General features: G+C 41.1%; 1 protein-coding gene across 4 annotated transcripts in view; it reads right to left on the bottom strand.

The window, feature by feature from the left end:
- Positions 1 to 24,500, bottom strand: part of clcn2a (chloride channel, voltage-sensitive 2a) — a 165,262-nt gene that overhangs the window by 32,102 nt on the left and 108,660 nt on the right. For all 4 annotated transcript variants that reach the window (XM_061920376.1, XM_061920373.1, XM_061920375.1 and 1 more), the window contains exons 3-11: positions 23,568 to 23,699; positions 20,434 to 20,562; positions 19,965 to 20,098; positions 17,289 to 17,369; positions 16,667 to 16,690; positions 6,671 to 6,749; positions 6,482 to 6,607; positions 2,248 to 2,332; positions 1,892 to 1,993 (exon numbers count right to left, since the gene is read on the bottom strand). In XM_061920376.1, the coding sequence (XP_061776360.1) occupies positions 1,892 to 1,993; positions 2,248 to 2,332; positions 6,482 to 6,607; positions 6,671 to 6,749; positions 16,667 to 16,690; positions 17,289 to 17,369; positions 19,965 to 20,098; positions 20,434 to 20,562; positions 23,568 to 23,699 (892 nt within the window). The remainder of the gene's footprint in view (positions 1 to 1,891; positions 1,994 to 2,247; positions 2,333 to 6,481; positions 6,608 to 6,670; positions 6,750 to 16,666; positions 16,691 to 17,288; positions 17,370 to 19,964; positions 20,099 to 20,433; positions 20,563 to 23,567; positions 23,700 to 24,500) is intronic.

Here is a 24,500-nt window from a genome sequence, read left to right as displayed (position 1 = left end):
TCAGATATCAGTGATTGTTCACCCCGAAGCATGTGTGATTGAGTTCTTTCACAGACCTTACATTGGGTCCGAGCCCTTTCTGTTTCTACAAACAAAAAAGTTGAAAGCGTCGAATTATCCAAAATATGTTGTTAGGATTGAAAATTTGGGTAATATTGATAACCTCCACCCTTTTAAGGGAAAGAAACATGGCCTCGGACTTGGGGGTGTTGATTATCATCCAAGTTGCTTCACAATCAGCTGATTAAGTGAGAGCTAAAGATCCTGGCCAGATGAAGCCAGCAGGACCAAATCATCTGCAAAAAGCAGAGACCTAATCCTGCAGCCACCAAACTGGATCCCTTCAACGCCCTGAATGTGTCTAGAAATTATATCCAGAGAAGTTGGAAACAGAGACGGTGACAAAAGGCAGCCCTGGGTGGAGTCCAACCGTCACTGGAAACGGGTCCGACTTACTGCCGGCAAAGCGGACCAATCTCTGAGACTGATCATACAGGGAACGGACTGCCACAATCAGGCGGTCTGATACCCCATAGTCACTGAGCACTCCCTGCAGGACCGTCCGAGGGACATGGTTGAATGCCTTCTCAAAGTCCACAAAGCACATGTAGACTGGTTTCACCCTCGAGGATCCTGCTGAGAGTATAGAGCTGGTCCACAGGACAAAAAAAACTCTACTCGTCTTGGATCCAAGGGTAAGACAGGTGTACTGGGGTCTCCTCTGCAGTACACCTGAATAGACCTTACCTGGAAGGCTGAGGAGTGTGATCCCACGATAGTTGGAACACACCCTCTAGTTCCCCTTCTTAAAGAGAGGAACCATCAACCCGATCTGCCAATTCAGACGCAGCGCCCCGGATGTCCACGCAATCTTGCAGAGTCCTGTCAACCACGACAGGCTAACAGCATCCAGAGCCTTAAGGAACTTTGGACGACCTGCCATCGAGGAGCTTTTTAACTACCTCAGCAACCTCAACCCCAGAAATCATCTCCGGGTTGGGGAGGAGACCTTGCTCCAAGTGGAAGCGTTTAAGTACCTGGGGTCTTGTTCACAAATGAGGCAAGAGTGGATCGTGAGCTTGACAGGCAGATCAGTGCGGCGTCCACAGTGATGCGGACAATGTATCGATTCGTCGTGGTGATGAAGGAGCTGAGCCAGAAGGCAAAGCTTTCAATTTACCAATCGATCTATGTTCCTACCCTCACCTATGGTCATGAGCTTTGGGTTATGACCGAAAGGACAAGTTCATGGGTACAAGTGGACAAAATTAATTTTCCGCCGTCGGTTCTCCCTTAGAGTTAGGGTGAGAAGCTCTGTCATTCCGGAGGAGCTCAAAGTAAAGCCGCTGCTCCTCTACATCGAGAGAAGCCAGATGAGGTGGTTTGGGCATCTGGTCAGGATGTCCCCCAGACGCCTCTCTGGGGAAATGTATTGGGCAAGTCTGACCAGTATGAGGCCAAGAGGAACACCTAGAACCCGTTGGGGAGACTATATCCCCCAGATGGCCTGGAAATGCTTTGGGATCCCCCGGGAGGACCTGGAGAAAATAGCTGGGAAGAGGTAAATCTGGGCTTCTTTACTTAGGCTACAGCCTCTCTGTCCTGACCTCGGATAAGCGAAAGAAGATGGATGGAGGGAGGCTGGGAACGTTGCTTGGTGGATCAAATAATAATAATTGGTGTGTCTGAAGACTTTTATCCATATAAGGGAATTGAATAAGATAGGTGACAAACTCAGCCAAATGTGACCTTTTGTTTGTGTTATCATCATCAAAAGGGTCCGACATCCTTTAAAATCAGTGGGTTTCTTGCTCCCTCAGTGTTGTCCTCTTGGTGTTGCAAGCGAACAGCAGGTTGACTGTCAATTGCGTGTAAAGTGTGAGATACTTACTTCCTCAACAAAAGCTTGTTAATGGTCTTCTGCTTCCTCATGCACTCCACAATGAGACGATTCAAGTACACAAAGAGGGCGCCGCCAAAACCGCAGGCAATCCTGCAAAAAGCAGTGGCAATGACACGAGAGACATCTCCTTTTTTATGACCCGTGTTTGTGTTCATTGGTTGACTTTCCATTACAAAGTCTTGCTGTATACAATCAGCAGGGTAATAAGTTAATTTCATGCTTTGATCATCAAACACAAAACAAGGCGCGCACCCGACAGGAATGTGAATAAAGGAGCCTAAAAAGGCTGAGGCGTCCTTTAGGATGGAGTTTAAGCTGGGGTCAACCCAAAGACACGCACTCACCCAAGGATGGCGAATGCCGGCAGCTCCTGAAGGTCGAAAGGGAAGTCCAGACGGAAGCGGGTCTTGAAAAGAGCAGTGATGGTCTCTGAAGCGGAAAGAAAAAGCGGCTCAGCAGTGAGAATTCCATTATGCACAAAATCAAATACAAGTTGAAATGCATTGGTGGGGATTACCACAGTGTAGCCCACTGGACATCCTGTGTGTGAAAGTTGACAAATTTCTACTATTGAGGTGAAATGCATGATTTCTAACCTGGTATTCACTTTTCTAAGGTCAGGGGTCGGCAACCCAAAACGTTAAAAGAGCCATATTGGACCAAAAATACAAAATAAAAAAATCTGTCTGGAGCCGCAAAAAATTAAAAGCCTGTAAGTGATATAAAGAAGTCAACACATGATATATAGTCGTGGTCAAAAGTTTACATGCACTTGTGAAGGACATAACGTCATGGCTGTCTTGAGTTTCCAATGATTTCTACAACTCTTATTTTTTTGTGATAGAGTGATTGGAGCACATACTTTTTGATCAGAAAAAACATTCATGAAGTTTGTTTTTTTTATGAATTTATTATGGGTCTACTGAAAATGTGACCAAATCTGCTGGGTCAAAAGTATACATACAGCAATGTTAATATTTGGTTACATGTCCCTTGGCAAGTTTCACTGCAATAAGGTGCTTTTGGTAGCCATCCACAAGATTCTGGCAAGCTTTTGGTTGAATTTTTGACCACTACTCTTGAAAAAATTGGTGCAGATCGGCTAAATTTGTTGGTTTTCTGACATGGACTTGTTTCATCAGCTTTGTCCACATGTTTAAGTCAGGACTTTAGGAAGACCATTGTAAAACCTTAATTTTAGCCTGATTTAGCCATTCCTTTACCACTTTTGACGTGTTTGGGGTCATTGTCTTGTTGGGACACCCAACTGCGCCCAAGACCAGACCTCTGGTTGATCATTTTAGGTTGTCCTGAAGAATTTGGGGGTTGTTCCATTTACTCTCTATAAGGCACCAGTTTGATTGACAGCAGAACAGGCCCAGAGCATAATACTACCACCACCATGCTTGACGGTAGGAACAGTGTTCCGATAAGCATGGTGGTGGTAGTATTATGCTTTGAGCCTGTTTTGCTGCCAATGGGACTTGTACTTTACAGGGAGTGATCGGGACAATGAAAAAGGAGGATAACCTCCAAATTATTCAGGAGAACCTAAAAAAATCAGCCCAGAGGTTAGGTCTTGGGCGCACTTGGATCTTCCAACAGGACAATGACCCCAAACATACGTCAAAAGTGGTAATGGAATGGCTAAATCAGGCTAGAATTAAGGTTTTAGAATGGCCTTCCCAAAGTCCTGACTTGAACGTGTGGACAATGCTGAAGAAACAAGTCGATATTAGAAAACCAACCAATTTTGCTAAACTGCACCAATCTTGTGAAGAGTAGTGGTCATAAATTAAACCAGAAGCTTGCCAGAAGTTAAGTTAAAGTACCAATGATTGTCACACACACACTAGGTGTGGTGAAATTTGTCCTCTGCATTTGACCCATCCCCTTGATCAACCCCTGGGAAGTGAGGGGAGCAGCCGGCAATCATTTATGGTTATTTAACCCCCAATTCCATCCCTTGATGCTGAGTGCCAAGCAGGAAGGCAATGGGTCCCATTTTTATAGTCTTTGGTATGACTCGGCTGGGGTTTGAAGTCACAACCTACCGATCTCAGGGCGGACACTTTAACCAATGAGATTGTGGATGGCTACCAAAAGCGTCTGATTGCAGTGAAACTTGCCAAGGGACATGTAACCAAATATTACCATTGCTGTATATACACTTTTGACCCAGCAGATTTGGTCACAAACTTCATGAATGTTTTTTCTGACAAACAAGTATGTGCTCCAATCACTCTATCATAAAACAATAAGAGTTGTCGAAATTATTGGAAAACTCAAGACAGCCATGACATTATGTCCTTCACAAGTGTATGTATACTTTTGACCACGACTGTAAGTGACTATACTAGCTATATTAGCCTACTATCAAAATGACTATGTGTCGCAGGCTGACACAAATCTTCGTTGACAAAAATGTTGAAATGTAATATTTATTGTACACATTTTTACAACATTGAAAAACATTAGTAAAATGCAGGCTTCTCAGGGGGTGAGATAACTCCTGGAAATTACTGGCTTATAATGGCCAAAGGTACAGATGTGTGTGTCCAAGTTAAAGGAAACGACAGGCTGCCTTCTTCTAATGGATTTATAATAATCTATGCAAGCTGGGTTACGTTTGCTGTGGTCTGTAATGGCACACAAACCACTATCAGAAATGCAGCCAATATTCCATACAGATAATGAATGTGTCATGAGAAATGCAGATATAATTTAAATACACAGAGAACATAGGAAATTAAATGAGCTCAAATATACCTATAAGTGAGGCGTAATGATGCAGTACGTACATAAAGCTAGCCTAAATAGCATGTTAGCATCGATTAGCTTGCAGTCATGCACTGACCAAATAAGCCTGATTAGCACTCCACACAAGTCAATAACATCAACAAAGTTCACCTTTGTGCATTCACGCACAGCATAAAACTTTTGGTGAACAAAATGAGACAAAGATTGAGTGACATAAAATATGTCTTTCTCTGGCATCACTGAAGAAAGTTATACATGTTAACAAACTACGGTCACTTCAAAGAACGCCAAAATTAGTAGGATAAAACGGCGCTGGCCAAATTCTCTCACCAGAGAATCATGTTCAATACAAACAGTGGGATATCTAACAATTAGAGAAGTTTGTGTCATGTTGTCCTCCTAAAGAAACCCTATTAAAATAAACATTTATTTTTTACCTCATCTTTTTCTATTTTCATACATTTTTGAAAAAGCTCCATGGAGCCACGAGGGTTGCAGACCCCCGTCTCAGGTGGTCGAAGGAGCAGCATGATCAAGGAGATGTGTCACAGAAAAGTAGTTCTCAGTGTAAGCTCTTACAATAATAATGTCGTTATAGTTTGGTCAATGTGCGTAGTACAGCGTTGTTAGTGCTTGTTGGATGTTTTTTTAGAAGGTTTTATAGGTGGAATTGAGTTTTACAGTATTTACAATTATTTAATGTGTGTAGAAAGTGTGTTCTTCTCGCACCTAGGGATTGTGAATGATGGACAAAATTCAAGCTTAAAAATGATTATACGCACTTACTCTTAGGATACAAAAAGGAACGGATCATAAAAGTGTCATAAATCAGCAATACATGTATACATTTTTTTCACTTTCAAGGCTTGAAAACTTGTAACAACTTTAAAGCTATCTGTTGATATAAAGTGATCTTTATTTTTTTAATGTTTTTATGGCCTGTTTTGTTATATTGGGAAAATGCTAAATATGCAATATCCCCCCCCAAAAAAAGTTACATAGTGGAATATCTGAGGTTGTAGCCTTGATTAGGTCAATAATTAATTATTCCTTGAATTTGATACAATAGGCAAGTGGACAAAAATGTTAATTTTTGCAGTAACACTGCGCTAAAATGAGAAAGCAAGCAGGTTGAGTTTATTGAGTTCACATAGGTCTTTTCTGCCATGTTATATACAGTAAAACTGCCCAAAATAATTTTTATTTCATTTCAGCGGTTTAATGGCAGTTCAACCTATTTACGCTCATCAAAGCTCGGAGAATTAGCCTCATGGTTTTCTGGCGCCATCTGGTATATATATATATATATCTATATATATATCTATCTATATATATATATATATATATATATATATATATGTGTATAAGGTAAAAAAAATAACAGTTACAATGTGAGTCATACAATGTGAGTCAATGGGCCTGAAATAGTTCTTAAGGCAAAGAGGGAAATACTTTATATTTAGATCCTATTTTAACAACTTTGCAATCAAAAACTCAAAAACAATTGTATTTAAAAAACAAAAACAAAAACAAAAACAAAAAAACACTCCCTGCAGGAATTTTAGACAGCTTATTTTTAAAATGAACAATCACATCACATTAGGAACACCTGTTTTATTTTCTTTTACAATACATTTATTTACTTGGCCTGCAATATTTCAATATACGCTTGAGCGTGTGTAAATAAATAAGAAATGAAGTATACTGACGTCCAACCCTCCCTTTTTCAATGTTTATGTATCGTAGACTTCAGTGGAAAAGTCTTGAGAAAAAAAGTTTCCAACATAGCTCTAAATAAAAAATGTAGTCACCACATACCTTCCTCCTGGTTCCACACAGCCAGCACTCGAAAGATGAAGGCACTGAAAGTAGCAGCGAAGAAGCCCCTCCAGTAGTTCCTCACAGCGAAAAAGGTGGACGTGACCTCGATGCTGAACAACACTCCTTGAGCACACACAAACCTCCGTGTGTAGGTTAAGATACTTCTTCATGGTTATGTCGTCTTACCTCCAATGGGGGCAGCGAAGCAGCAGCCCACACCCACCGCGCAGGCAGCCGACAGCATTTCGGTGTTCCTCAACTCGTTCTGTCCAATTGGAGTAATATGTAAAGATGTAAAAAAAAAAAAAACGTAAAGTATACCATAAATAAATGATCTTATTTATTTATAAAGTGCAAAGAGGGCAGGTTGTTCACGGGAAAATACGCATTATATAGAACATTAAACTTTTCATATAGGTTTAGAATACATGAGAATGTGGACAGGAAGACATACAGTAGCACTCTTTGACCACATGGTCATTTACTAACATGTATACCAGACCTGGGCAAATTAAGGCCCTGAGGCCGCATGTGGACTGTTAAGCTTTTCAATCTGGCCCACCGTACCATCCATCCATCCATTTTCTGCCGCTTATTCCCTTTTGGGTCGCGGGGGGCGCTGGTGCCTATCTCAGCTACAATCGGGCGGAAGGCGGCGTACACCCTGGACAAGTCGCCACCTCATCGCAGGGCCAACACAGACAGACAGACAACATTCACACTCACATTCACACACTAGGGCCAATTTAGTGTTGCCAATCAACCTATCCCCAGGTGCATGTCTTTGGAAGTGGGAGGAAGCCGGAGTACCCGGAGGGAACCCACGCATTCACGGGGAGGACATCCAAACTCCACACAGAAAGATCCCGAGCCCGGGATTGAACCCAGGACTACTCAGGACCTTCGTATTGCGAGGCAGACGCACTAACCACTCTTCCACCGTGAAGCCTAGCCCACCGTACATTCCCAAATCATTTTTTTAGATCTTTAAGATCGAAACTATAGCCGCCATTATGATGTGCAGTATATCAGATTGTAGGTGTTTTTTTTTTTACCCTTTGCGTTCATATCCTGTTACATTGTTGTTGTGTTTTGCTTGATTGTAAAATATGTCGATCGAGAGGGGGTGTGACGTTCATATGTTGTCAATATTCAGTGTGTTATTGTTCATAGTTAATATTGTAAATCCCACATTCTTTGTTTTCATGTACTGTACATTCTGGGTGTCTCATTAAATTAAAAATTCCATTCCGTTTTTTATGGCGGTCTGTCATAACGTTTTAGCATTTAGACAAATTTGTGTGGTTTTGTATTAGTGTTCCTAAAAGTAGATACAACGGCCCCCCAGACACATTTTTTTCTGTAAATTTGGCTAATTGCTTAGACCCGATGTATACCTTCCTGAGTGCCAGTGTCCACTGCAGTGGACATTTATGTTTATTTTTTCCCAAAAATGTGGAACTCTGACAAAAGTAAAATAACAAAACCAAATGTCCACTGCAGAATACACTAGTCATTTATTAAAGGGGAATTGCACTATTTTGGGAAGGTTGCGTATCGTTCACAATAATTATGACTTTTTTACATTTTTTATTCTAAAGATTATAAAAAACGCTTGAAAAGTTGTGGTTAATGGCTAAGAAAAAACATGAAATGTAAGCTAACATTTTACCATGAATTGATTAATGTGGACCCCGACTTAAACAACTTGAAAAACTTATTCGGGTGTTACCATTTAGTGGTTAATTGTACGGAATATGTACTGAACTGTGCAATCTACTAATACAAGTTTAAATCAATCAATCAATCAGGTTTTTCAGTCAGTACAGATTAGTGTTCTATCGCATTGTGTTGTGCAGTACAAACTCAAACGCGTTTTGTGCTAGCTTATCGCTTTACGTAGTTAGCTTTTACGGCTAATAGCATTGCAAGCTACTGTGTTACTACGCTAGAAATATTGTTCCTCAGTGCTTGCTCTTATAACAACAATATTGCTACAGTTTGGTTATTATACAGGTTAAGGAACGTAAATGAAGTATTGGTGACATTTTTTTCAATGCATTTAGAGGTATAATTAATTTCTGCACAAGCTGGATTGCAAAAAATCCAGCAACAACTTGTGTCTTCTTGTCCCTCATAATGATTGTGAACAATAGGCAAAATTCCAGAAAGAATGCAGTTTCCCTTTGACATGTATACTGTATATCTTTTCGAGGTCGGGCATCCACTGCTGTGGACTTTTGTGTTTTGCACGACATGGTTATTTTATTTTCAAAAATGTGCAACTCGAAAGAAGAATACCAAAAAACAAATGTCCACTGCGGAGGACGCTAGTCATTCATTGACACACGTACACACACACGACGAGTTTAGTTTATACCAAAAAGTTCTATTTTGGTTTCATCTGACCACATGACATTCTCCCAATCCTCTGCTGTATCATCCATGTATCCATTTTGGTATAAACTCAACTTGTCGTGTTTGGAGGAAGAAGAATACTGAGTTGCATCCCAAGAACACCACACCTACTGTGAAGCATGGGGGTGGAAACATCATGCTTTGGGGCTGTTTTTCTGCTAAGGGGACAGGACGATTGATCCGTGTTAAGGAAAGAATTAATGGGGCCATGTATTGTGAGATTTGGAGCCAAAACCTCCTTCCATCAGTGAGAGCTTTGAATGGTTGACCAAATGGTTATTTTCCAACATAATTTACTAATAAATTCTTTAAAATTCCTACAATGTAAATTCCTGGATTTTTTTTTCACATTCTGTCTCTCACAGTTGAAGTGTACCTATGATGAAAATTACAGACCTCTGTCATCATTTTAAGTAGGATACTTTTTTGCCCCACTGTATATATATATATATATATATATATCCATCCATCCATCCATCTTCTTCCGCTTATCCGAGGTCGGGTCGCGGGGGCAACAGCCTAAGCAGGGAAACCCAGACTTCCCTTTCCCCAGCCACTTCGTCTAGCTCTTCCCGGGGGATCCCGAGGCGTTCCCAGGCCAGCCGGGAGACATAGTCTTCCCAACGTGTCCTGGGTCTTCCCCGTGGCTTCCTACCGGTTGGACGTGCCCTAAACACCTCCCTAGGGAGGCGTTCGGGTGGCATCCTGACCATATATATATATATATATATATATATATATATATATATATATATATATATATATATGTATATATATGTATATATATATATATATATATATATATATATATATATATATATATATATGTATGTGTGTGTGTGTGTGTGTGTGTGTGCGTGTATATATTGTCATGATCTGTGGTCTAGATCATGTTTTGTTTGGTTATGTTCGGTTGGTTTTTGGACTCCATTAGTTCCTGTTTTTGTGCGCTCTTGTTTGTTTTGGTTTCCATGACTACTCATTAGTTTCACCTGCCTTATGCACGCACATGTTCTAATCAAGAGACTATTGTTTAAGCCTGTTTTTTGAGTTAGTCGTCCTGGCGACTTTACTCTGTTTGCTCCGTCCATGCCATAGTTCTTGTTCATAGTTCATGCTGCTATTTTATGTTCATAGTTAATGCTAAACCTTAGCTTTTGTTCCCTTCGCCGAGTTTGTGCCTTCGCCTTGTGAGCGCATTTTGTTTCATACTTCGTTGAGTTATAGTCAAGATTAAATTCTGTTTTTACCTTCAAGCCATGTCCGGTCTAGTCCGTTTGCATCACGGAAGAACAAATCTCGCAGCAAGCTGCGTAAAAGTCCATGTCAAGTCATATATATGTGTATATAGATACTGGATATATGTGTGTGTGTATGTACTGTATATGTATGTATGTATATAGAGCATATATCCATATGTATCCTTATGAGAGCCAGCGTCCACTGCATTGGACATTTGTGTTTTGCATGACAGGGTTATTTTTTTCTCTCCAAAATGTGTAACTCTGACAAAGGGAAACAACTGAAAACAAACGTCCAGTGGAAAAGAACTATGATCACTAATTAGCATGTATATCCTCCTGAGAGCCAACGTCCACTCTGGAGGACATTAGATGTTTCCCCGCCATCTTCCCTCAAATGTGGAACTTTGACAAAGGAAAAAGCCTAAAAAAAATGTCCACTGCAGAGGACAATGGTTGACACGAGGGTATAAAACAATGCAGCAGCAGCAACAGAACCAATGTCACAAGAACGCTCAGGAACAAACTGCTCAGTCAGCCTTAATACCGCTGATGGGGCAAGTATAACAAGCATGAGTTTGAGTGGCAACATTTTAAAGCGCATGCAGAGTATGATATTCAAAATATAGCTACTGCCATTAAAAAAACTACAAAACTCCAAACCAGTGAAGTTGGCACGCTGTGTAATTCGTAAATGAAAACAGAATACAATAATTTGCAAATCCATTTCAACTTATATCCAATTTAATAGACTGCAAAGACAAGATACTTCATGTTCAAACTGATAAACTTGTTTTTTTTGCAAATACAATTTAATGGCAGCAACACTTTGCAAATAAGTTGACACGGGGGCTTTTTTACCACTGTGTTACATGGCCTTTTGTTTTAACAACACTCAGTTAATGTTTGGGAACTGAGAAGACCAATTTTTTAAGCTTTACCTGTGGAATTGTCGTATTTTACGCTTCGTAATGCACCACGCATTTTCAATAAGATAGAGGTCTGGAGTGCAGGCAGGCCAGTCTCGTACCCACAGTCTTTTACTATGAATCCACGCTGTTGTAAAACGTGGCTTGGCATTGTCTTGCTGAAATAAGCAGGGGCGTCCATTATAGTGTTGCTTAGGTTGCAACGTATGATGCTTCAAAACCTGTATGTACCTTTCAGCATTAATGGTGCCTTCACATATGTGTAAATTACCCATGCTTTGGGCATTAATACACAACAGATATTGGCATTTGAACTTTGTGCCTATAACAATCCGGATGGTTCTTTTCCTCTCTGTTCCGGAGGACACAACGTCCATAGTTTCCAATTTGAAATGTGGACTTATCAGACCAAAGAACACTTTTCCACTTTGCATCCTTCCATCTTAGATGAGCTCGGACCAAGCAAAACCGGCAGCAATTCTGGGTGTTGTTGATAAATGGCTTTTCTATTTGCATAGTACAGTTTTAACTTGCACTTACAGATGTAACGACAAACTGTAGTTACTGACAGTGGTTTTCTGAAGTGTTCCTGAGCCCATCCAAGGCCACGGGCATTCAATGTTACGTGCAGTGATTTCTCCAGATTCTCTGAATCTTTTGATGATAATACAGACCTTAGATTGTGAGATCACTAAATTCCTTGCAATAACTCATTGAGATATGTTCTTAAACTGTTGGGACAATTTGCTCATGCATTTGTTCAAAATGTGGGGACCCTCTCCCCATCCTTGTTTGTGAAGGACTGAGCATCTCATGGATGCTGCTTTTATACCCGATCATGGCACCCACCTGTTCCCAATTAGCTTGTTCACCTGAGGGATGTTCCAAATAAGTACAAACCCCAGTTCCATATGAGTTAGGAAATTGTGTTAGATGTAAATATATACAAAATACAATGATTTGTAAATTCTTTTCAACCCATATTCAATTGAATGCACTACAAAGACAAGATATTTGATGTTCAAACTCATAAACTTTATTTTTTTTTTGCAAATAATAATTAATCTACAATTTCATGGCTGCAACGCGTGCCAAAGTAGTTGGGAAAGGGCATCACCTTTTCTTTAAACAACACTCCATAAACGTTTGGGAACTGAGTAAAATAATTGTTAAAGCTTTGAAAGTGGAATTCTTTCCCATTCTTGTTTTACGTAGAACTATGCAAAGCCAAACCCATTTATCAACAGACAGCTGTTGTTCAACAGTCCGGGTCTCCGCTGTCGTATTTTACGCTTCATAATGCGCCACACATTTTTGATGGGAGACAGGTCTGGACTGTAGGCGGGACAGGAAAGTACCCACACTCTTTTTTTACGAAGCCACGCTGTTGTAACACTTTTTTTGCTGAAATAAGCAGTGATGTCCATGATAACGTTGCTTGGATGACAACATATGTTGCTCCAAAACCTGTATGTACCTTTCAGCATTAATGGTGCCTTCACAGATGTGTAAGTTACCCATGCCTTGGGCACTAATACACCCCCATACCATCACAGATGCTAGCTTTTGAACTTTGCGCCTATAACAATCCGGATGGTTATTTTCCTCTTTGTTCTGGAGGACACCACGTTCTCTGTTGCCAAATATAATTCGAAATGTAGACTCGTCAGACCACAAAACACCTTTCCACTTTGCATCAGTCCATCTTAGGTGACCTCGGGCCCAGCCATTCCGGCGTTGTTTCAGGATATTGTTGATAAATGAGTTTGGCTTTGCATAGTAGAGTTTTAACTTGCACTAACAGATGTAGCGACCAATTGTAGTTACTGACAGTGGTTTTATGAAGTGTTCCTGAGCCCATGTGGTGATATCCCTTACACACTGATGTCGGTTTTTGATGCAGTACAGCCTGAGGGATCAAAAGTCCGTAATATCATCGCTTACGTGCAGTGATTTCTCCAGATTCTCTGAACTTTTTGATGATTTTACGGACCGTAGATGGTAAAATCCCTATATTCCTTGCAATAGCTCGTTGAGAAATGTTGTTCTAAAATTGTTCGACAATTTGCTTACAAAGTGGAGACCCTCACCCTATCATTGTTTGTGAATTACTTAGAATTTCATGGAAGCTGCTTTTATACCCATCATGGCACCCACCCGTTCCCAATTAGCCTGCACACCTGTGGAATGTTCCAAATAAGTGTTTGATGAGCATTCCTCAACTTTTTCAGTATTTATTGCCACCTTTCCCAAATTCTTTGTCACATGTTGCTGGCATCAAATTCTAAAGTTAATGATTATTTGCAAAAAAACAAAAAATGTTTATCAGTTTGAACATCAAATATCTTGTCTTTGTAGCATATTCAACTGAATATGGGTTGAAAATGATTTGTAAATCAATCAATCAGTCAATCAATTTTTACTTATATAGCCCTAAATCACTAGCGTCTTAAAGGGCTGCACAAACCACAACACAAACCACTACCACATCCTCGGTGGGCTCACATAAGGTCAAGGAAAACTCACACCCAGTGGGACATCGGTGACAATAATGACCCAGTGGGACGTCGGTGACAATGATGACTATGAGAACCTTGGAGAGGAGGAAAGCAATGGGTCTAACATGATACTGTGAAAGTTCAATCCATAATGGATCCACACGGTCGCGAGATGCCAGTCCAAAGCGGATCCGACACAGCAGCGAGAGTACCGTTCACAGCGGAGCCAGCAGGAAAACATCCCAAGCGGAGGCGGATCAGCAGCGCAAAGATGTCCCCAGCCGATACACAGGCGAGCAGTACATGGCCACCGGATCGGACCGGACCCCCTCCAAAAGGGAGAGTGGGACATAGGAGAAAAAGAAAAGAAACGGCAGATCAACTGGTCTAAAAAGGGAGTCTATTTAAAGGCTAGAGTATACAAATGAGTTTTAAGGTGAGACTTAAATGCTTCTACTGAGGTGGCATCTCGAACTGTTACCGGGAGGGCATTCTAGAGTACTGGAGCCCGAAATGAAAACGCTCTATAGCCCGCAGACTTTTTTTGGGCTTTGGGAATCACTGATAAGCCGGAGTCCTTTGAACGCAGATTTCTTGCCGGGACATACGGTACAATACAATCGGCAAGATAGGATGGAGCTAGACCGTGTAGTATTTTATACGTAAGTAGTAAAACCTTAAAGTCACATCTTAAGTGCACAGGAAGCCAGTGCAGGTGTGCCAGTATAGGCGTAATGTGATCAAACTTTCTTGTTCTTGTCAAAAGTCTAGCAGCCACATTTTGTACCAACTGTAATCTTTTAATGCTAGACATGGGGACACCCGAAAATAATACGTTACAGTAGTCGAGGCGAGACGTAACAAACGCATGGATAATGATCTCAGCGTCTTTAGTGGACAGAATGGAGCGAATTTTAGCGATATTACGGAGATGAAAGAAGGCCGTTTTAGTAACGCTTTTAATGTGTGACTCAAAGGAGAGAGTTGGGTCGAAGATAATACCCAGATTCTTTACCGTGTCGCCTTGTTTAATTGTTTGGTTGTCAAATGTTAGAGTTGTATTATTAAATAGAGGTCGGTGTCTAGCAGGACCGATAAACAGCATTTACGTTTTTTTGGCGTTGAGTTGCAAAAAGTTAGCGGACATCCATTGTTTAATTTCATTAAGACACGTCTCCAGCTGACTACAATCCGGCGTGTTGGTCAGCTTTAGGGGCATGTAGAGTTGGGTGTCATCAGCATAACAGTGAAAGCTAACACCGTATTTGCGTATGATGTCACCTAGCGGCAGCATGTAGATGCTGAAGAGTGCAGGGCCAAGGACCGAACCCTGGGGAACTCCAGATGTTACCTTAACGTGGTCCGAGGTCACATTGTTATGGGAGACGCACTGCATCCTATCAGTAAGATAAGAGTTAAACCAAGACAGGGCTAAGTCTGACATACCAATTCGTGTTTTGATACGTTCTAATAAAATATTATGATCGACGGTATCGAAAGCAGCGCTAAGATCGAGGAGCAGCAACATAGAAGACGCATCAGAATCCATCGTTAGCAATAGATCATTAGTCATTTTTGCGAGGGCTGTCTCCGTGGAGTGATTTGCCCTGAAACCGGATTGAAAGGTTTCACATAGATTGTTAGACGCTAAGTGTTCATTTAACTGCTCCGCAACAATTTTTTCAAGGATTTTTGAAATAAAGGGAAGGTGAGACACCGGTCGGTAGTTTACCATGAGGTCAGGATCGAGGTTAGGTCTTTTAAGAAGAGGATGAATAACCGCTTTTTTGAATGCTAGGGGAACAGTGCCCGAGGAAAGTGATAAGTTTATAATATTTAGCACTGATGGACCTAATAATACAAAGAGCTCCTTGATCAGTTTCCCAGGAAGAGGGTCAAGTAAACATGTTGTTTGCTTTATTCCATTTACACGTTGTAACAATTCCTCTAATGTTATTTCATCAAAACGAGAGAAACTATTTTGGAGGGCAATATTCGCTGTATATACAGTTGTGTCTGTGTTAATAGAACCCAGTTGTAGCTGGGACGCATTGTCTTTAATCTCCTTTCTAATGACTTAAATTTTCTTACTAAAGAATTGCATAAAGTCATCAGCTGAGTGGGTGGAGCTACTGGACGGGGTCCTTTGTTGGGTTAACGATGCTACCGTACTAAACAAAAATTTGGGATCGTTTTTATTACGGTGGATGAGATTTGAGTAATATTTATCTTCAGCTAAGGTAAGCATGCGTTTATAAGTTATTAAACCATCACTCCATGCTTGATGGTGCACCTCAAGTTTAGTCGTGCGCCATTTGCGTTCCAGCTTTCTACATAATAATTTCTGAGCTCTAGTTTCTTCTGTAAACCACGGGGTACGCTTTTTTGGAACCTTTTTTTTAACTTTAGCGGTGAAATCATTCTATTCAGTTTATATTTACATCTAACACAAATTCCCAACTCATATGGAAACAGGGTTTGTATTTGATGAGCATTCCTCAACTTTCTAATTTTTTTTGGGGCACTTGTGTCAGCTTTTTTGAAACATGTTGCAGGCATCAAATTCCAAATGAGCCAATATTTGCAAAAATTAACAAATTTTTCCAGTTTGAACATTAAGTAACTGGTCTTTGCAGTCTATTCAATTGAATATAGGCTGAAAAAGATTTGAAAATCATTGTATTTTGTTTTTATTTACGATTTACACAATGTGCTAACTTCATTGGTTTTGGGGTTTGTACATTTGAGGGTTAGCTACCAATGCTTTTGACCCGCAGGCTAATTCAACATTTGCTTGTGTAAACCACACGATAACTGGATTACACATTTTACAATCCTGAACAGGGGCCACACATTCTGTATTGAAAAGCTGCTGCTGTATCTTTTGAGGGATGTTCCAAATGAGCAGTGAGATATGTTGAAATCACAAAAGGACATGTTTGCACGGAATGATGGGCAACACAGATCGATGACTGGCGGCGGCGCCTCACTGAACACAATCAAATACGGTGCAGACAAATGGAGAGGCGTCCATCAATCATTCCCGGATACGGGTGGCATGGATTATTCATGTTGATGGAATCGGCCGCGTCGTACCTTGTTTCCCTCAAAGTGGTCTTCCTTTAGCAGTAATAGTGGCGGGGACAAGAAGACAAGAAATATGTGTGAGTAGTGGAGGTGTGCAGAATTTACCTTTTTCTCTCCCGGCACTTTAGCAAAATGAGCTTCAGCAAACAGTCTCAGTCGGGCTCTGAATGAACATCTCCTCGGACTGATTAGAATTAAGGGTGGGGGTGTCAAAGTCCACCCCTGGACTATTTGACTCTAACTGAGCTGAAGGTTGCAATGTTCTCCTCCAACACATTGCTGTCCTCTGTCTTCCTCCCTGGGGGCGGCGAAAGAAGGCGAGAAGAAGCACAACTTGTAAAGTCCAAGGCGTGGAAGGGAGAGTGTGTCCAGAGAGCCAACATCAAGACCTTGCACTTGAGGCGCTTCAGGACCACACATACTGAGGACACTGCGTCAAACCATTAAGTTATCGGTTCGGGCCTGGAAAGTCTGGCTTGACTCCGACACCTGATGATTGTAAAGTGTAGTCATACATTCACTCAGTTAAAATCTGAAACCTCCGCGTTTGCCCTTTTACTCCCACACCAAGTCAAATACATGCCAGAGAATGGAAATGATGCTTTTGAATCGACATCAGGTTGATTCTCACCATGCAGATTCCACCAAAAAGAGCTGCTGTGAATTTGCTCAGCAGGGCGGCACACAGGCTGGCGACATGGACGAAAGGTCCCTGAGGAGCACAGTGGACACAAGTTGGGTGTTAGCGGACTAAAAGATTGCGTTAACAACAGTTAAACCCTAACATTGTGTTATTGTTGTTGGTCACAGTGGAACCTTAATTTACGACCTTCATTGGTTCTCGAACTGATTGAAAAGTTGAAGAAAATTTTTCCATAAGAAACTATGGTGAATTAAACCATGTACCATTTTCTTATACGATCGTGAACTGGCGTCTGTCTGTATTTGGTCACATAATCGTTTAGAGGATTATTTCACTAAGGCCAAAAGTGCACAAGTCCATCACAAGCGCTCCAGAAAGGGGTGGCTCACCCCTCCAGGAAATTGGAACCCTACAGTAATGCAGGTTTGGATTTTAGGAGGAAGTGTAAAGACATTAGCAACATCTGGTAGGAAGCCCTCACAAATAGGAGTAGGGGATAGGGGTCGGAGGTCATCCGACTCATACCGATCACAGTAAATAGGTTGACTGAGCGGCCCCAAAGCTAGAAAAACAAAGAGTTACTGTCTTCGTGTAAAAGTTATTTACGGACAGTTGTCCAAGAAGACAGCAGAAGAGTGATCAGGCTCATACTATTTCTCCTGGAGATGCAGCTCCAGCCTGAGGCTTGCTGAAACAAATAAAGCTTTTTGTTCGACGATTCCTCTTTGGCGTCTACTTGACTCATTACCAATCACACAGACACTCCACAAAGCTGGGAACAAACAGACTTTGCAGTTCTAGGTGGGCTTTATTCGGTGGGAAAAGGACACAAATTCCTCTTTGTTTGCTGAAAGTTGCCGACTCCTAAGCTAAACTGTCCTCATTAGTAGCGGCCCCGCTGACACAAACACACACTGTCTCTAGCACTGTGGTGGTTTCACATTTCAAAATGCATAAAACGCCTTAACACTAACAGCCAGGTCACTACAATTTTTAGAAATAAAAAGGAAAATCCATTGTGGATCATTTCTTGACTGTTTCAGACCTCACATCGCATGTACATTGCTTTTTTTTGGACTTATATTAAGCTAGCCAAACTAGAAACATGTTGTAAAAATGTTCCAAAAAACCCACTTAGAAAGCAAACGAAGAAGCAAACAGCAGCACTGTGCTGACTGAAGGAGCAATCAGCCAGCATACAATAGCTGCCCTCCAGGCACATAATGCGTGAATGAAACACGAAGACAAGGTTCGTACACCAACATGGCACGTATATTGAAAAGTTCCTACAATGAGGGCTTTGTACATCTCCTACTTGCTCCTTTCTCTTGTCTTGTCTTAACTTTCTAGTTGCCTCTTTTTGTACTGCTCTCCAATTTGAAACATTGGAACTAATTAAATGGCCTCAACAAAATTGACAAGATCTTGGGTTTGGGGGAACCTGCTTGTCTTGACGGAGCGGTTGTTGCTGGACACACGATGGAATCTTGGGAGAAGCAGTGCTGTGTGCCTGGCGACTCTTCAGTCGAGGACATGAAGATATCCACCTATACGGAATTATGACAACAGGACATCTGCTGATTGGAGTAAGCATTGCTCTGGTTTGTCGACAAATTGGAAGTTGCTGGCAGTCTTCAAAGCTGCCACAAAGGACTGGAGGATGTGGGAAGAACTGTGGGCACTTTGTGATTTGGATAACATCAGACTGTCTCCCCCGCAGGAGGAATTTGAGGACCAGTCATAGAAAATTTAGAGTGAAAAGCAAATGTTTTTTTCACTCGCATACAAAATATTCTAACTTGGATTGTTTCCCTGGCTTCGAGACTCTCCCGAAGGACAGTGCGGCCAAGACACAACAAACTCCCTTCTTGTCTCTCATGAGCACACACACCTGTTGTTGATGACTTTGGACTGACTGGCGGCTGCAACATCACCAAGGCTGCGGAACAAAGACACGCGGCAGGCTTACACACACACATGCATGCATGAAAAATATACGCCACACACACATACCCCATCCCCCATCCAACTCCCTTGACGAGAATCCCTCAGGGGTGATGGATGGCTGGGTAGCGCCTGAAGAGCTGCAACCTTCCACGTTACCCGCCACTCCCTCCACTCTGTTGCAAGTCTCGAGTTGTATGTTGTAATATGTATGTGCTTTGTTAAGGAGTTTTTTTTCCCACTCCAGACTGGGCCCCCTCGGATTGTATTTTTTTGCTCATCCTCCCCCAGCGTTTACTTTTTTCCTATCTTTTATGGGGCGCCTTGTGGCGACCCATCAACGTTCCCTGTACACTGTTTATTTGTCCAATCTTGAACGGGTTTGTGAAAACAAAGTTTCCTTTTACTTGTGCAAAGACATTAAAGACCTACCTACCTACATTTGTTGCTTTTGTCTGTTTTTTGCAGAAAGATCTAAGCCTCTTACAACAGCAATCTTTGCTTGGTTGACCACTGGTTTTCACTTTCGGGAAGAAGTCACCAACAGCACTGAAAACCGAGCTACCACTCTATTTAATTGAATAGACTTCAAACACCAAAAAGTACCTCCTATGAGCGATGTGACATTGAGCAGAAAGTCACATTGCATCATCACGACAGGCGAGTGCCACTCATTTTTAAACAATGAAAGAGATGACAAAAGAAGAAAAGCTCCTCTACCTCCTTCCCCAGAGGCATCCCGCTGCCCAGGGCGCAGGTCAGGCCGATGACTTTGGCCACAAACGTCTTAAAAGTCAAATACTCCTTGAGGACGACTCCCCTCAGAATTGTCTTCATCTCCGGAATGCCCGAGCCTGAGGACGAGAAGATGTCAGGTGCGTTGCCATGATGGAGCGCCAGGGAAAGAGGGGTTGAAAGAAAGCAATTACGCAGTGAGGGGATGAGAGGAACAAATGAAAAACAAAAAGGAGGTGGGATGGCTGATTGATATTCATGCAGGTTCTGTATGCATGTCTCATCAGAGCAATAGTTTATGGATTTCCTGCGGGCGTGACCATGAAAGAGACATACATCCTTGGAGGCCTTATGGAGCATAACACATCCAATTATAGTAGTCAAACACAGAAAAGTGAGTGAGAATTAGGGATACAGAACATGTGTTTAGCAATTAAGCGTGTGTGTGTCTTACCCACGGCCTGAGGAGCCAGTATCTGTGTGAATCCTGCAGAGAAGGTGATGAGCACCACAGGATAGGTGACCCAAGCGATGTACTGCAGGAACATGTTACTGTCCAGGCCGCCATACATCCACTTCTGTGCTGCACACACCGGACATAACAACGGTTTCATTGGCAACCAGCCCCTTTTTTTAGTCATCGTGGTACCACTTGTGTATGGAAAAGGCATGAAGAGTTCTAAGAAGTGCAGGAACTTGAACACAACTCAGGAAGTTCTAAACTTTCTGGTCATGGCTTGTGGCAATACATCTAAAATTACTGAATTATTCCTTATTCATTTTCAGTTTAATCAATTATTCATGTTCATGTAATACATAACACAAAATTTATTCCCCAAATCCAAGTTTCTGTCACAGCTCAAAAATGTTTTACTTTGCTATAATATTATTCATTGTAAAACAGGAGGATCACATCATTTCTCCCTGCTCCTACTCCAAAAAGTCCATACTAAAACAGAACCAAATGCAAAGCATTATGCCAATATTTAAATACAAAACCACAACCAGTGAAGTTGGCATGTTGTATAATTCCAAAACAAAAATAGAATACAATGATTTGCAAATCCTTTTTAAATGATATTCAATTGAATACACTGCAAAGACAAAATATTTAATGTTCGAACTGAGATAGTATTTTTTTTTCTTGCAAATAGTCATTAACAGGTTGCAAAAAAGTTGCCACAGTGGCATTTTTATCATTGCGTTACATGGCTTTTCCTTTTAATAACACTCAGTGAACGTTTGGGAACTGAGGAGACCAATTTTTGAAGCTTTTCAGGTGGAATTGTTTCCAATTCTTGCTTTATGTACAGCTTAAGTTGTTCAAAAGTCCGGGGTCTATATTGACGTATTTTACACTTCATAATGTTCCACACAATTTTAATCGGATAGAGGTCTGGACTACAGGCAGGCCAGTCTAGTACCCACAGTCTTTTACTATGAAGCCACACTGTTGTAAAACGTGGCTTGGCATTGTCTTGCTGAAATAATCAGGGGTGTCCATTATAACGTTGCTCTGGTGGTAACATATGATGCTCCAAAACCTGTATGTACCTTTCAGCATTAATGGTGCCTTTACAGATGTGTTACCCATGCCTTGGGCACTAATACACCTCATCAAAGAGGTCCGGATGGTTGTTTGTTTTCCTTTTTGGTCCGGAGGACATTACATCCACAGTTTCCAAAAACAATTTCAAATGTGGACTTGTCAGACCACAGAACACTTTTACACTTTGCATCCTTCCATCTTATATGAGTTTGGGCCCCCGAAGTCGGCAGCGTTTCTGGATGTTTTTGATAAATGGGTTTTGCTTTGCATAGTAGAACTTAAACTTGCACTTACAGATGTAGCGGCGAACTGCAGTTACTGACAGTGGTTTTCTGAAGTGTTCCTGAGCCCATGTGGTGATATCCATTACACACTGATGTTGCTTTTCGATGCAGTACTGCCTAAGGGATAAAAAGGTCTGTATAATCATCGCTTACGTGCAGTGATTTCTCCAGATTCTCTGAACCTTTTGATGATATTAAGAAGCGTAGATGGTGAAATCTCTAAATTCCTTGCACGTTGAGAAATGTTCTTAAACTGTTCGACAACTTGCTCACGCTTTGTTCACAAAGTGGTGACCCTCACCCATCATTATTTGTGAATGAGTGAGTATTTTATTGAAGCTTCTTTTATACCCAATCATAGCACCCACCTGTTCCCAATCAGCCTGTTCACCTGTGGGATGCTCCAAATAAGTGTTTGATGAGTATTCCTCAACTTTCTCAGTCTTTTATCCACTTGTGCCATCTTTTTTGAACCATGTTGCAGGCATCACATTCCAAATGAGCTCATATTTGCAAAAAATAACAACGTTTTCCAGTTTGAACGTTAAGTATCTTGTCTTTGCAGTCTAGTCAATTGAATATAGGTTGAAAAGGATTTGCAAATCATTGTATTTTCTTTTTATTTACGATTTACACAACGTGGCAACATCACTGGTTTTGGGTTTGTATAATTTGCAAAAATAGTCATCCCTCGTTTATCGCTATATCTAATTGGTTACAGACGTGACCAAATCAAATCTTTTCATAGTTAGAGCACTAAAACCCTGTTTACGACCTTCTAAATGCAGTTTTTAACATTATGAGAGCCCTCCAGATATGAAATAACAACATTTAGTCACCTTTACACTCCTTTAATCCTGTATAGCAGGGGTGTCAGACTTGTTTTCATTGAGGGCCACATCGCAGTCATTGCTGCCTTCTGAGGGCCGTTTTTTAAAATTAATTAAAATTATGCATGCAGGCAATAACCTGTGATTAATCAAAATCCTAAATGATCTGATTTAAAAAAAAGATATATCATTTGACAGCATTGATACAAATGTGTACCAGTAATCACCTCATATTATTACACCATTGCCTATTCACTCGAGTGCTTGATTTTTTTCATGTACAAACTAATGTTATCTTTACTAACATACTTTTGTAACACACTATATGATAATGTAATATTTGGCATAATTAGATATCAACGTTTAAAAGATACGCAAGGTTTCTTATTTTAACCTATTGGGTTGAGTTTTTTCTTGCCCTGATGTGAGATCTGATTCAAGGATGTCGTTGTGGGTTGTGCAGCCCTTTGAGACACTTGTGATTAAGAGCTATATGAATAAACTTTGATTGATTGAATGATTAATTATTTTTTTTCCTGTCAAAATCGAAATCATTATTTGCATTTTGTAAAAAAAAAGATTAAATAAGTATTTTATTAACACATTATTCCCAGGCTTTCGAGGGCCACGTAAAATGATGTGGCAGGCCAGATCTGGCCCCCGGGCCTAGAGTTTCAGTGGCCATGATACTGAACAGCACACTCCTTGGTTTGGTCCCATCTAGTGGTAAATACTACTGCAGTATTTATATTTATGAGATCATTTGACAGTTCTTAGACTTGAAAATGCTTAATTTAGGACCTAAAAATTGTAGACTATGCTCTAAAAATATCTCCCAAAAATATTGAAATGTTTGAAGCGCGATGTGGCGAGGGACGCCTGTATTTAAGTGAATGCTTTCGCAACTCTCTGCCTCTCTTCTTACCTTCTTGGCAGAAGGCGATGGCGTAGTCCATGACCCAGCTGACCAGCGCCATGAGCAGCCCCAGCAGGATGAGGAAGATCCAGTCCTCTCCCACCCGCGAGATCAGGAACTTCTGGCAGCGAGATGCGCACGCTGGAAGGACGGGCGCATCGAGGAAGAAAAACCAGAAAAATCATCATCCACATTTTACATACACTAGCTCCAACCATTTGGTTATACCTTCAAAAGAGACTATAATATAGGAATTGAACTTTAGACTCGTCGTCATTAAGTTCCATTAGCTGGTGAATGTTTCACACCTGTTTGAGAGAGAGAACGCAAACAAGAAGTTAGCCCCCGGCTAATTAGCTAAATGCTAGCTAGAAGTTGTTGCCTAGCTACCCAAAGCTAAACAACAAAACCAAAAGAGTTGGGCATATTTGAAGCATTTCTGACCACACAAGTGACACCAAGAAAGGCTGACACGGTGCAAGTTACGGAACCAAAACAACCTTTGAGCCACCGTTTGCAGTCGATGCTAACGACACCAACGGCTTCACTTCACTGCCGAGCAACCACGAGCACAAGAAGAAGTTGTCGACAGACCAACACAGGGTTGCCAGAAGTTGAACCGGATTTAAGAGCGTTAAGAGGAACTCTACAAAACAATGTAAACGAGGAACGAAGCCATGTCAACAATCTCCAGGAACAGATTATCAATGGTGTACTGAAGTGAATTAATTAACTCATAATATCTTTTGCATATGGTGAATGTTCATATTCATCTTGTAGAAAGCAAGCCACCAAGTTTAAGTAAATAGTGGTATTTCAAGGCCTCTTAGTTTGACATTTGCAGGTTGATTGGATAACTTCTCGTATGAAAGAGGCCCTAATTGATACTTTGGAATGCAAAAGTGATTGCCCTGTCATTGAGAAGAGACTACCTGTGTAGCT

Source organism: Nerophis ophidion, linkage group LG14, assembly GCF_033978795.1.
Source record: "Nerophis ophidion isolate RoL-2023_Sa linkage group LG14, RoL_Noph_v1.0, whole genome shotgun sequence".
NCBI classification, from domain to species: Eukaryota; Metazoa; Chordata; class Actinopteri; order Syngnathiformes; family Syngnathidae; genus Nerophis; species Nerophis ophidion.
The sequence above is the reverse complement of the archived record's forward strand: the minus strand, read 5'-3'. Positions and strand labels throughout refer to the sequence as shown.